Source organism: Siniperca chuatsi, linkage group LG20 (genome assembly GCF_020085105.1).
Source record: "Siniperca chuatsi isolate FFG_IHB_CAS linkage group LG20, ASM2008510v1, whole genome shotgun sequence".
Lineage (NCBI taxonomy): Eukaryota > Metazoa > Chordata > Actinopteri > Centrarchiformes > Sinipercidae > Siniperca > Siniperca chuatsi.
Window position 1 is genome coordinate 5,084,647 of NC_058061.1, and position 12,498 is coordinate 5,097,144.

Consider the following 12,498-nt stretch of genomic DNA (forward strand, 5'->3'; position numbering starts at 1 on the left):
CGACATAAAGGTGGAAGTTGCTCACATTCAATATGTCTGCTGGCGTCTACTTTTCCTGAACAAAACAACACTCGTGGAGAATGGCAAACGGTGGAGTTGACGAGCTATCGCAGCTTGAATATTTGTCTTTGGTGTCCAAGGTCTGCACGGAGCTTGACAACCATCTGGGAATAAGTGACAAAGATTTAGGTGTGTATTTTGTGGCCGAGAACACCCGGACGAAAAATCCTAGCTAACTAGCTGTAGTTAGCTAGCTAACTACAGTTTTATCTGTTAACACCGTAAACTGCATGTTTTTCAAACAGATCAAGTATTTTCCGGACTGTTGTCCCCCGTTAACTAGATACGTGGGCTTGTAATAACATCAAACATTGCTAGAATCGATGTTTCGTGTTTTTTCAACGCTGCATAAACTGCGACTTAGCGTTAGCTAGCTAACTTTACTCCTAATGTCCTGTCCACTGATAATTTGTTGTTTCATTGCTTCGCAGCTGAATTTGTCATCGACCTTGCTGAAAAACAGCCGACCTTTGACGGATTCAAAGCTCTTTTGCTCCAAAATGGAGCCGAATTCACAGTAAGTTCAACGCTAAACGCTGCATTAACAGTCATAAAGTGATGTAAGCTAACGTTAACAGTACTTGGTAACAAATCAGTGTTGTTGTGTTCATTGTAGGATTCTCTCATCGGTAATTTGCTCAGGCTCATTCAGACTATGCGACCTCCATCCGAAGCATCTACGAGTAAAGGTTAGTTGATGTAACTTTTGAGCTGTCAAAGCATTAATTTACTTTAGTTAAACATATCAACTGTACATTAGTGTGTGTGTGTGTGTGTGTATATAATTTTTTTTTTCAATATAGGTAATAGTTTCTATGCTATATAGGGGAACATTTTATTTTGGCATTGTGACGATTAAAAATAGTATTGGGTACTGCTTAGGTTGATCTCCATTCAGAGCCAAAATGCATATTTTACCCATAGAGACATTTTCCCCCAAAATGCTGTGTAATAGCATATTTACTTGTATGTTTTCTATATTTGCACTGTTTAACTGCTACTTCTCTGTGGTCCTCTTGTACAATGACATATGGTGTGTCCTCATCATTCTACTTTGGGAATAATCAACACTACAATTAATGAATAACCGTTGATTTTCAGCCTCTGAGGCTTTGGTCAAGCCGAAGACAGAAAAGGAGAAGCTGAAGGAGTTATTTCCTGCACTGTGTAGACCAAATGATCCAGCACCAAAGGTACATGGCTTTAACACATTATTTGTAGGTGGTATCTGTTTGACTGCACAAGCATAGTTTTGTCATAGGAGAAGCTGGTCTTGACTCTCCTCTTCATAATCAATCTGTCAATACATCCTTACGAGGAGAACACTGTGATTAAATGGGATGAGAGGACATGATGTGATTGTCCATGATTGATGCCAGCTTGAAACAAACCCATTGAAAATCTATGATTCCTCACAAGCCAGGTGGGATGCCTGCCTTTGGACACAAAAAGTTTGCTGATTTACCACCACTGAGCTCTTGATTATGCCTTGCACTGTGTGCCTTAAAGGTGGGGTATGCGATTCTGGAGAAATCCAATATTATGACAAATACCATGATTTAGAACGAACAACGACACAGCAAGTAATGTAACTAATGTTAGCTAGGTTGTGGGTTAGCAAACTGTCGCTACAGTTGCTGCTGTAAAGCTAACATGCAGAGAGGAGGAGACGTTTCCCAGAGCCAGTGAACCAGTTCCAGACAGCGATATTCATAACTCTCCTGCTGCTATAGCTAACATCACAACAGCAGCATATGTTACCTGACATACAAATCATGGCTGTAATAGTGTTGTGTGGCTTGGTCCGAGCCATTTTTTTTCCTTTCCAATTTACAGAGCCAGGGCTGTGTACACACACCAGATTTTTTTTTTTTTTTTTTTTTTTTTTTCACGCATACACAGAACGGACAGCTAGCGGACCGTGAGGAGATATTAATGTTAATATTTACTGATTTGGAGGAGGGGAAAAAAAGTGTATTGGATTAGAATCGCATACCTCACCTTTTTAATTATGTGAAAACAAATATTGTTTTTTATACTAGTATGTCCAATACTAGTATACAAAACCAGCACTCCGATCAAGATGTTTGGAGAAAAAAGCACGGTGTTCTGGAGAAGAGTTGTGGGACATGTTTTTAATTTTGATGGACTTGCATTGAGGCTCACAGTAGTCTGCAACTCGCTGTGTGTGTGTGTGTGTGTGTGTGTCCCCTCAAAGTTAGAAATAGATGATAATGTGCCTGAAGCATAATGCAGTGTTCGCCTTAGAGTTGCCATATTTACAAAACCCATGAACTCCTAACATTGTTCAAGCCTGTAGTTAAATTTAATATTGAAATCAGATATATATCTTTTTATGTTATTGTGAAATAATATAAAATTATAAAAATTTGATAGGAAAACTAATCAAAGATGTTGCAGTGAAAGTTGGATGGTAGTATGCTGCTAATTTATTTGTATGATTGACTTTATCAGAAGCTACTAGATGAAGATGATGTGAAAGTAGCAGCTGATGCCATGAAAGAGCTGGAGATGTTTATGCCCAGTGTCAGTGGGACAGACTCCAAAAGCAGCAAGAGCAGGTAAGACGACTAACGACACTGGTCACGTTTTTACATGCCTTCATGAAATAGAAATTTTACATGTAAGTGATGTTTGCTTTAAAGGAAACGAAAATACCAAAACCAGCAAATATTTACTTCTATTGTGAAGTTGTTTTTTTTTAATTTAAACTATTTTAAAAATGTTTTATTACATGTCAGCAGTAGCTTGTGATGTTTACTTTTGTGTACTTTTTACACCTATTTTGGAAGGTCAGAAAAGAGCAGACGCCACAGCCGAAGTCGCAGCAGAAGCAGAGACAGAGACCGATACAGAGACCGCGACCGAGACAGAGATCGGGAGAAGGACAGGAAGAGACGGCATCGTTCTCGCTCCAGGTCCAGGTCTCGCTCCAAAGACCGTGATCGGCACAGAGAGAGAGACAGAGACAGAGATCGTGGCAAAAGAAGAGACAAATCTTCCCGCTGGACTGAGCGGTCACCTAGCCCCAAAAAAGACCAAGAAAGAGACTCTGACCGCTGGAAGGACAAACATGTGGACCGCCCTCCCCCAGAGGAGCCTTCTGTTGGTGACATCTACAACGGCAAAGTCACCAGTATCATGCAGTTTGGATGCTTTGTTCAGCTGGAGGGATTAAGGTCAGTAAAGTGCTATTAATACAACATTGACCTAACCTTAGGGTGGCAGTTTAGCCTACTGGTTACTAATGAAACAATATTTTATTTGTCCCAGTCAAAAACATAAATTCTGTAAATTGATGCAACTGTTCAGGTCTGTGCTCAGGTTTTGTAAGTATTCCTATGGTGTATGGTGCATACATTGTGCATAAGTTAACAGTAAGGAACTGTATTTTTCTGTCTGATTCTGTTAGTAAGGTCAGCCATGTTGTTCTCTGTATGTAGGAAACGATGGGAGGGTTTGGTCCACATTTCCGAACTGCGTAGAGAGGGCCGTGTGGCCAACGTGGCTGATGTTGTCAGCAAAGGCCAAAGAGTCAAGGTCAAGGTGCTCTCATTCACTGGCTCGAAGACCAGCCTCAGTATGAAGGTAAGAAGAACAGACAACAACTTATTGAACAGATTTATGTGAAGTTAATCTGAATAGAATAAATGAATTGAAATGTGTGTGTGTAGAATTCAGAAGGAAGATTTTCAGATTTCTTTGTGTGACCCAGGTTGGAAAATAGAGATCTTGATAGCAGCATTGGTGTTTAATTAATTTAAATGAATTGTGTGTGTGTGTGTGTGACTTTCTCTGACTTTCCCATGTGCAATATTTGGACAGTATATTTGGAAATGCTACGTTTTACCATCATGGGATCTTCTCTGACTGTTATTCCCTGAATTGTCAGTATGTAAATGGCCTTATTTTTTCCTCCTTTCTTTGCCAGGATGTGGACCAGGAGACAGGAGAAGACCTCAACCCCAACAGGAGGAGGAACGTAGGCCCAGACGGAGGGGAGGAGATCTCCATGAGGAACCCCGACCGGCCGAGCAACCTGAACCTGGGCCACGCCCCTGAGCTGGAGCAGGACGACACCCTGGAGCGCAAGAGGCTCACCAAAATTTCCGACCCAGAGAAGTGGGAGATCAAACAGGTGGGTCTATAAGAGTATGATTTTCTGCACACATTCAAGGTGGCAGAGCTGCGTAAATCTTTGAGGAAAACACAGAAGGCCTTTGAAGGTGTATTTTATCACATGCAAATACTCATGCTCTTTGTCTGCCCTCAGATGATTGCTGCCAACGTCTTGTCCAAAGAAGAGTTCCCTGATTTTGATGATGAGACAGGGATCCTTCCTAAAGTTGATGATGAAGAGGGTAAGAAACTAATTGTTTTCCACCCATCACAGAACCAGTTTAACACAATATTTTTTACTAGTGTGTTTCTTCAGTAAAACCCATACAAAGTTTCTTGTGCCTATACAAAATGCTGTTAAGCATGTCTAAAGTTGTAATAAAACAAATGAAAAGATTGTAACACATGATTATTGTCAGTGTTTTTTCTGACAGCGAATACACAAACAAATCCGCTTTAGCCATGCTAGCGCTGTGTCTCTAATGGATAACATTGTCGGTCAACCCTTTTCGTCCAGAATGAAATATCTCAATAACTCTTGGATGGATTTTCATACAATTTGGTACAGACATTTATGATACCCAGAGGGTGAATTGCAATAACTTTAGTGAACCCTTAATTTTTCATGTAGTGCCACCATCAGGTCACCATTTTCATTTATCCAATACTTTGGTTTATGACCAAATAACTGAAAAAAAACTAATGACATTCACATCAGCCTCAGCTGTACTTTGTGTTTATTGCTAATTAGTAACTGTTAGCATGCTAAGCCAGTTAACATAGTGAACACTATACCCGCTAAACATCGGCATGTTAGCATGCTGGCGTTAGCATTTAGCTCAAAGCACCATACATGGCTGTAGACTCCTAGTCTTGTGTCTTCATTACATTTTTATGAAATATGACTTGGAGTGGACTGCTTGCTCATTGATCTTGTTCACTGCCATTCAGATGAAGATTTGGAAATTGAGCTGGTTGAAGAGGAACCCCCGTTCCTGAGGGGACACACCAAACAAAGCATGGACATGAGCCCTGTCAAGATTGTCAAGGTACAGTATCTTGCTAAATACACAGACGACATGAGAACTCAATTGAAATATTCAGTTTAGTTTAGACTTTCTTACTTTTGACACTTATTGAACAATTAAATGTCAAATTTCATCTGCTATGTCATTGTCAACTTAGGGAAGATGCTGAAATATTTAGTAGAACAGTTATTAGAACAGAGTTGATTAATCATTTACTGTATAATCAATCATTTGTTTATCTAACTGACTTAGGAGCTGTTCAACACACATTTTCAGTGAATGTAACTATACACAGCATCCATAGCTTAATAAAATGTACATTTAAGTGACATGGTCCTGTGTTTCCCCCTGCTCATAGAATCCAGATGGCTCTCTGTCTCAAGCAGCCATGATGCAGAGCGCTCTGGCTAAGGAGAGACGAGAGCTGAAGCAGGCTGCACGAGAGGCAGAGATGGACTCCATCCCCATGGGGCTGAATAAACACTGGGTCGACCCGCTGCCAGACGGTTAGAAATCCATTAGATGTGCACATTAAGTAATTACTAAGTCACAGATGTTGTTGATGAAGTATGATTTGGTAGACAGCATCCCCCAGGCTTGCCAGTACTGGAGATGGGTATCTGGCTTCCTGCAGCCCCATATCTGGCCAGATGAAATAGTCTTGCCATGGTTCAGTGTGCTTGTATGCCCTCCGTGGCCCCCGGTGGTCTAGAGAGTTTCCAAGGGTGGTCATTATCCTGCCATAACTGTGCAGATCTGGCAGTGACGCAGCTATAGATGTGATGAGATTTTAGTTTAAGTGTTAAAAATAGACTGTTTTTTTTTCTTCATTATCAAGCACACTTCTACTCCTCTTTTACAGCTGATGGTAGGCAGATTGCAGCCAATATGAGAGGCATTGGCATGATGCCCAATGACATCCCGGAGTGGAAGAAGCATGCTTTTGGAGGCAACAAGGCCTCCTATGGAAAGAAGACCCAGCTCTCCATCCTGGAGCAGAGGGAGAGCCTGCCCATCTACAAGCTGAAGGAGCAGCTCATTCAGGTTTGTCACAGCAAAACCCAAAGGAAGACTTTTCAGAGATTAGGTTGGATGCTTCATATGGGAGTTTATAATTGATTCTGATTAGGATCTTTTGAAAATGTGATCATCCTTAATGAGCAGATGTTGATGCTTAAGTACATTTATGCTTTGAAATTCACTGAATGGAAACATCTGCCAAATGTAAATTACCAGGTTTCTTCATTTTTGTTTAATTTGCCTTTCTCTGGTGCTGACGATGTACGATATCAAACAACCCCTACAGAAATGTGGCTAAAGGATACAGTAACAATACCACAGTATAGGTGGTTGCGTCTGTAGTATCATTCTTCTGTTGGCATTTTCTTTACACGTCATAGTTTTATTTCTTTAAAAAAAGATACAATGGGGAATGGCTGCCATTCAAGCGCCAGTATGTAACATTTTCTCTCTGTGTTAATCTGTCACAGGCTGTTCATGACAACCAGATCCTGATTGTGATCGGAGAGACAGGGTCTGGTAAGACCACACAGATTACTCAGTACCTTGCGGAGGCAGGTTACACCACCAGGGGGAAGATTGGCTGTACGCAGCCCCGTCGTGTGGCTGCCATGTCAGTGGCCAAGAGAGTGTCTGAGGAGTATGGTTGCTGTCTAGGACAAGAGGTGAGTGATCCATCCGTTATGGTGCTCCCATTTGATAATGCTAAGATTGCAGCGTTGATATTTTGTAATAGCTTAGTTTAATCTCCCGAGGACTAATATAAATATTTTTTTGGTCCAGGTGGGTTACACCATCCGTTTTGAGGACTGCACCAGCCCAGAGACGGTGATCAAGTACATGACAGACGGTATGCTGTTGAGAGAGTGCCTGATCGACTCTGAATTGGGCCAGTACGCCATCATCATGTTGGATGAAGCTCACGAGAGGACAATCCACACTGATGTTCTCTTTGGTTTGCTCAAGAAGGTAAGCAAGATGAGGAGAGGCTTGTGTATTCATACATACAGGGAAAATTGTGACCGGTAAGTAGAAGAGACGCTGAGGTTTTTTTTTTTTTGTCTGTCTCAGACTGTACAGAAACGCACGGACATGAAGCTGATTGTAACATCGGCTACACTGGATGCTGTGAAGTTCTCTCAGTATTTCTATGAAGCGCCCATCTTCACAATCCCAGGAAGAACTTATCCAGTGGAGGTTCTCTACACCAAAGAACCTGAGACAGACTACCTGGATGCCAGTCTCATCACAGTCATGCAGATTCATCTAACAGAACCTCCAGGTATGATTTTAAAATCTTGAAAATACACAGGTGTTCTTTTCCCCTGTAGACCCTAACATCAGTCCATGTCAAAATCCGTCTTTCCCTTGTCTCTGTCCAGGTGACATCCTGGTGTTTTTGACCGGACAGGAAGAGATCGACACCGCCTGTGAGATACTGTATGAGAGAATGAAGTCACTGGGGCCTGATGTTCCTGAACTGATTATTCTGCCAGTTTATTCTGCCCTGCCCAGTGAGATGCAGACCAGGATCTTTGACCCTGCACCCCCAGGCAGCAGAAAGGTGTCTACATTTAACAGTAATCTTTCAAACACATGGGAATATACGTATCTTTTAAGTTCCCGTTGCAAAATTGCATTGTACCTAAAATGGTCCATTACAATATCTGTATCTATTTATGGTCTGTTTGATGCATGGTAGTCCAAACGTATGCTAGTTCTGGAAATTATGTCATTGCTATTTTTGTTATCTTTCTGCACTACTGATATAAATGGTCACTGGTATGAAATGTCCTGCAAAATATTCAGTCAATAGTCTTTGTGTATGGTGGTAAAATGTATCAAGAATAGGCCCAGGCTGAGTTTAATAGGCAATGATCTTGGCACAAAAAATTGTATGTATATTTGTTTGAAAGAAACGTGGAATAATCTTATTTTTTCCCCTTAGGTGGTCATTGCCACAAACATTGCAGAGACATCTCTGACCATTGATGGAATCTATTATGTTGTGGATCCTGGCTTTGTCAAGCAAAAGGTCTACAACTCTAAGACTGGCATTGACCAGCTGGTGGTGACTCCCATCTCACAGGTATAGTATTGTTGTGATGCACTTAATATTGTAGGAGAACAATACCAAATGTTTCCTGATATTTCAGCATGTGTAATTGAAGCAATTGGCCAGCTTACTGAATTGTCTTAAAATGTCTGTTTTCAATTTTAGGCCCAGGCCAAGCAGAGGGCAGGTCGAGCCGGCAGAACAGGCCCAGGGAAGTGTTACAGGCTCTACACAGAGAGAGCCTACAGAGATGAGATGCTAACGACTAACGTGCCTGAGATCCAGAGAACCAACTTGGCCAGCACTGTGCTGTCTCTGAAGGTAAACAGTCACCCTGCAACCAACATGTTAGGCTTACTTCTTATCCTATACAGAATGTGATCTTTTGCTGTTTAGGGTGACCAGCAGGTAGAAACGTAGCTTAGATATCAAAGGAATGGAGCAAGTATGTATTTGGAGATCACTGAGTAGCTTTTATTGCCGCATGAGACATAGAGTGTATTTAAGTGAAGTCACAGGCAGTGTGTATACAGGCCCAAAATATGTGCATGTTTCATGTTTCTAGTATAATGCCACTTTATCAGTCACATAAAATTACTTTGTCACATAAATTGAAACACATAGTCACACCTAATTTAAGCATCTTATGCATCATGTTTTCCGATACTCATTATTTATCAAAGTAATGATAGTTTTAAGATTATGGCCGGGCCAGCTGGATTTATTTGGCTTTAAGAAGTAATTAGTTCATCAAGGAGAATTCACATCTCTTGGGTACAGGTTTGCAGTGCAGTAGCATTTGAGTATAGTAAAAAACCAAAAGTTAAGCAGCTAAACTTTCTCAGCCTTTAGGTTTTAATTAAAACCATTAACATACTACATTGGTATAATTTTTTTTCTCCTATATTTATGTTTCCTCCACCAGGCCATGGGCATCAATGACCTCCTGTCTTTCGACTTCATGGACGCTCCTCCCATGGAGACTCTGATCACAGCCATGGAGCAGCTCTACACTCTGGGAGCTCTGGATGATGAGGGTTTACTCACACGGTTGGGAAGAAGGGTGAGGAGTGCTTATTCTTGGTGGTTTCTCTCAGCTGCAAAGACGAAGAGAATAAATCTATATCAAATCACATTTATGCACTTTGTTTTTTAAATAAACTAAATTTGTATCAGTGCAGGTCCGTGTGTGGTTACTCTCTTATGCCTCTCTTAGTTTCTTCTCTTATGCCCTTCACTTTTCCCCTTGTTGTCTTTTTTAGCAATGCTCCAATTGACTATAAATCTGTCTTCTAGATGGCTGAGTTTCCTCTGGAGCCGATGCTGTGTAAGATGTTGATCATGTCCGTCCACCTGGGCTGCAGTGAAGAGATGCTCACCATCGTGTCAATGCTGTCTGTGCAGAACGTCTTCTACAGGCCTAAGGTATGCCGCCGCTAAACTTTATATTCAATATGACTTAATGTTTTTTCTGAGTGGGCAGTTTTCTAATATAATTGAAGATGCAGGTCAAACTTCATTATGATCATGGGGAGTGTTTTTTATTTTTGTTGATTAGGGATACAACATTGCTGTGCTTGTCACAGTCCTTGGAAACTAATAAATGGATATTTACACTTATAAGTTTTGATTTTGCTCTGTGTCTATGCATAAAGTAAAAAACAGCTTAAAGTTCATTATAACAGACAGTTTAGCATATGTTTGTTTTGTTTGTGGAACAAACATTTTTAAAGTAGTTCTCGTTTTGTTTAATAATTAATTGTTGTCTCTGGGTTTTGCACTCAGGCAGGCACAGAACAAGTTGAAAGACATGTTGGCAGTTAATAAATTTGCCTTTCTTTGCTTTTTTAAAATTCTACTTGAGTTAATTTATCATCTCGTGACAGTTTGTCTACTCATCATTTGAACTTCATTTTCCCTGTGTGAAGATCCAATCATTACAATGTTAATTTTTTTTCTCATTCGTTTATTTCTTTTTCTTGTGTTAAAGGACAAGCAGGCCTTGGCTGACCAGAAGAAGGCAAAGTTTCACCAACCTGAAGGTGATCACCTGACCCTGCTGGCGGTCTACAACTCTTGGAAGAACAACAAGTTCTCCAACCCCTGGTGTTATGAGAACTTCATCCAGGCTCGCTCCCTGCGCAGAGCCCAGGACATCCGCAAACAGATGCTGGGTATCATGGACAGGTATAATTGTCAAGATGACAAGGCAGAACCACAATACATGTTAGCAACTGAGTCTGAAATAACATGAACATCTTTCTGGTTTCTCATGAACTTGCTCTTTTCTCTTCAGGCATAAACTGGATGTGGTATCTTGTGGCAAAGCCACAGTACGGGTCCAGAAAGCCATCTGCAGTGGCTTCTTCCGGAATGCAGCCAAAAAGGATCCTCAAGAGGGCTACCGCACCCTTATAGACCAGCAAGTTGTATACATCCACCCCTCCAGTGCTCTGTTCAACCGCCAGCCTGAGTGGTACGACAGCAACTCAGTTCGACCTTTTATCAGTCAACCACGAAATAAATGTCCTTTTTATAATAGTTAATTTCTCTTATCCTCAGGGTTGTGTACCATGAGTTGGTGCTGACCACCAAGGAGTACATGCGGGAGGTGACCACCATCGACCCTCGCTGGCTGGTGGAGTTTTCACCTGCCTTCTTCAAAGTGTCCGACCCCACACGTCTCAGCAAGCAGAAGAAACAACAGCGCCTTGAGCCTCTGTACAACCGTTACGAGGAACCCAACGCTTGGAGAATCTCTCGTGCCTTCAGACGGCGTTGATGTGTGTGACATCACAAATACAAAACAAAAGTGTTTAGACAGTGATGATAAAGTCGGCTGCATTGTCCTGTACCAGCACAGGTGGTTAGTTTTTGTCATCACTACTACACTTCAAGCTGTGTATTCACTCCTTTTTAAATTTGTACACATTTTCCCCCAGAAGTTCCTAAATTAACCTGTCTGTCGGGGTTTGGGTGGAAATTTTAGTGTCTATATTTTAGAAAACCCATAGCTATTTACTTTTCATAGCACTAATGCAGGAACAAAAAGAAAATTTCCATATCTGTCCTTTTGAGACAGCAGTTATAAAGATAATCTTCTTTGAGGAGAATCTGCAAAACAGTGGACTATTTAATTTGACTCTGTAAATTGCAAAAGCATAATGTTATGCCTAAATAAGGACCTGATAGAATCGTAATGGGCCTTTATGTTTCAGTAGTCCATACTTTAGTGTCAGACCACAAGGACGGAAGTACATATATGTTCGATTTTGTACTATAACTGGGACTAGTTTCACTTGTCTGTGTATCTGAAACTGTTGCTTTGCTATACTTGCCAGTGGAACTATCAGAGTGTGTCCTCATTAAATGCTACATTTTCTTAAGTCTGTGTGATATTGTTGTGAACTTTCAAGTGGATGGAAAGGTACAGTAGATACAGACATTTTATTGTTCTGAGAGGGAGATTGTGGTGTAGCTGTCCGTTTGTCCGAGCCACACAAAAAAGTAAACAAATAAAACTAAGATGTTTGAATGGGAAAATTTCAAAAATGACAAATAAAACAACCACTTGGAACACTCTTTAAACCTGATGTAATAGGTTTGAATGTTAATATATTATGTTAAATTGTGGTATTCTCTATGGATATAGTAAAATATTAAAGGGCCATCACTAGCCACATCAGTCATAGCAACATGTTATAGTTGTTTCACATATAAACAATTCCTGATAAACAAATGTGCCTGCTCTGAGCAAATACCCACTCAAAACATTGTATATGAAAAATGTGTCAGGCAAAAAAAAAAAATTGCCATGGAAATGCCCAACTCTGAAATCAAATCCAAAATTATGCAACACTATGCCACTCATTTCCACTTGAACTTTTATTCTGTTCAAATAAATAAAACTAGCAATATGACAATGTTAAAATACTCTGTTACAAGAAAAAGTCTTGAATTCAAGATGTTAGATAAGTAAGTTATAAAAGCACACTGAAGCTCACTGCAGAAAAATGTCGTTTAGATTGTTCATACTGATGCATTTATGTGTAAGCAGCATTTTAATGTTGCAGCTGGTCGAATGAGAATAAATGTTATACCTTTGGGTAGTATAATTTACAACAATGCATTGTATTTAAGTTATCGTGTTTTGTATGTAAAACCCTTCATTTGAAAAGTAACCAGTTACTTTAG

The 12,498-nt window shown here is 40.5% G+C and overlaps 1 protein-coding gene across 1 annotated transcript; it reads left to right on the plus strand.

Annotated features, from left to right (window-relative positions):
- LOC122867593 (ATP-dependent RNA helicase DHX8) lies at positions 1-11,690 on the plus strand. The gene is made up of 23 exons (XM_044178570.1): positions 1-189; positions 492-577; positions 677-749; positions 1,162-1,253; positions 2,536-2,642; positions 2,874-3,260; positions 3,525-3,669; positions 4,013-4,219; positions 4,355-4,442; positions 5,152-5,249; positions 5,587-5,734; positions 6,091-6,272; positions 6,719-6,913; positions 7,032-7,217; positions 7,320-7,530; positions 7,631-7,812; positions 8,197-8,337; positions 8,470-8,625; positions 9,230-9,367; positions 9,601-9,729; positions 10,295-10,491; positions 10,601-10,780; positions 10,867-11,690. The coding sequence occupies exons 1-23, from the start codon at positions 81-83 to the stop codon at positions 11,084-11,086; spliced, it is 3,657 nt and encodes a 1,218-aa protein (XP_044034505.1). The 5' UTR covers positions 1-80; the 3' UTR covers positions 11,087-11,690.
- The last annotated feature ends 808 nt before the right edge of the window (positions 11,691-12,498 follow it).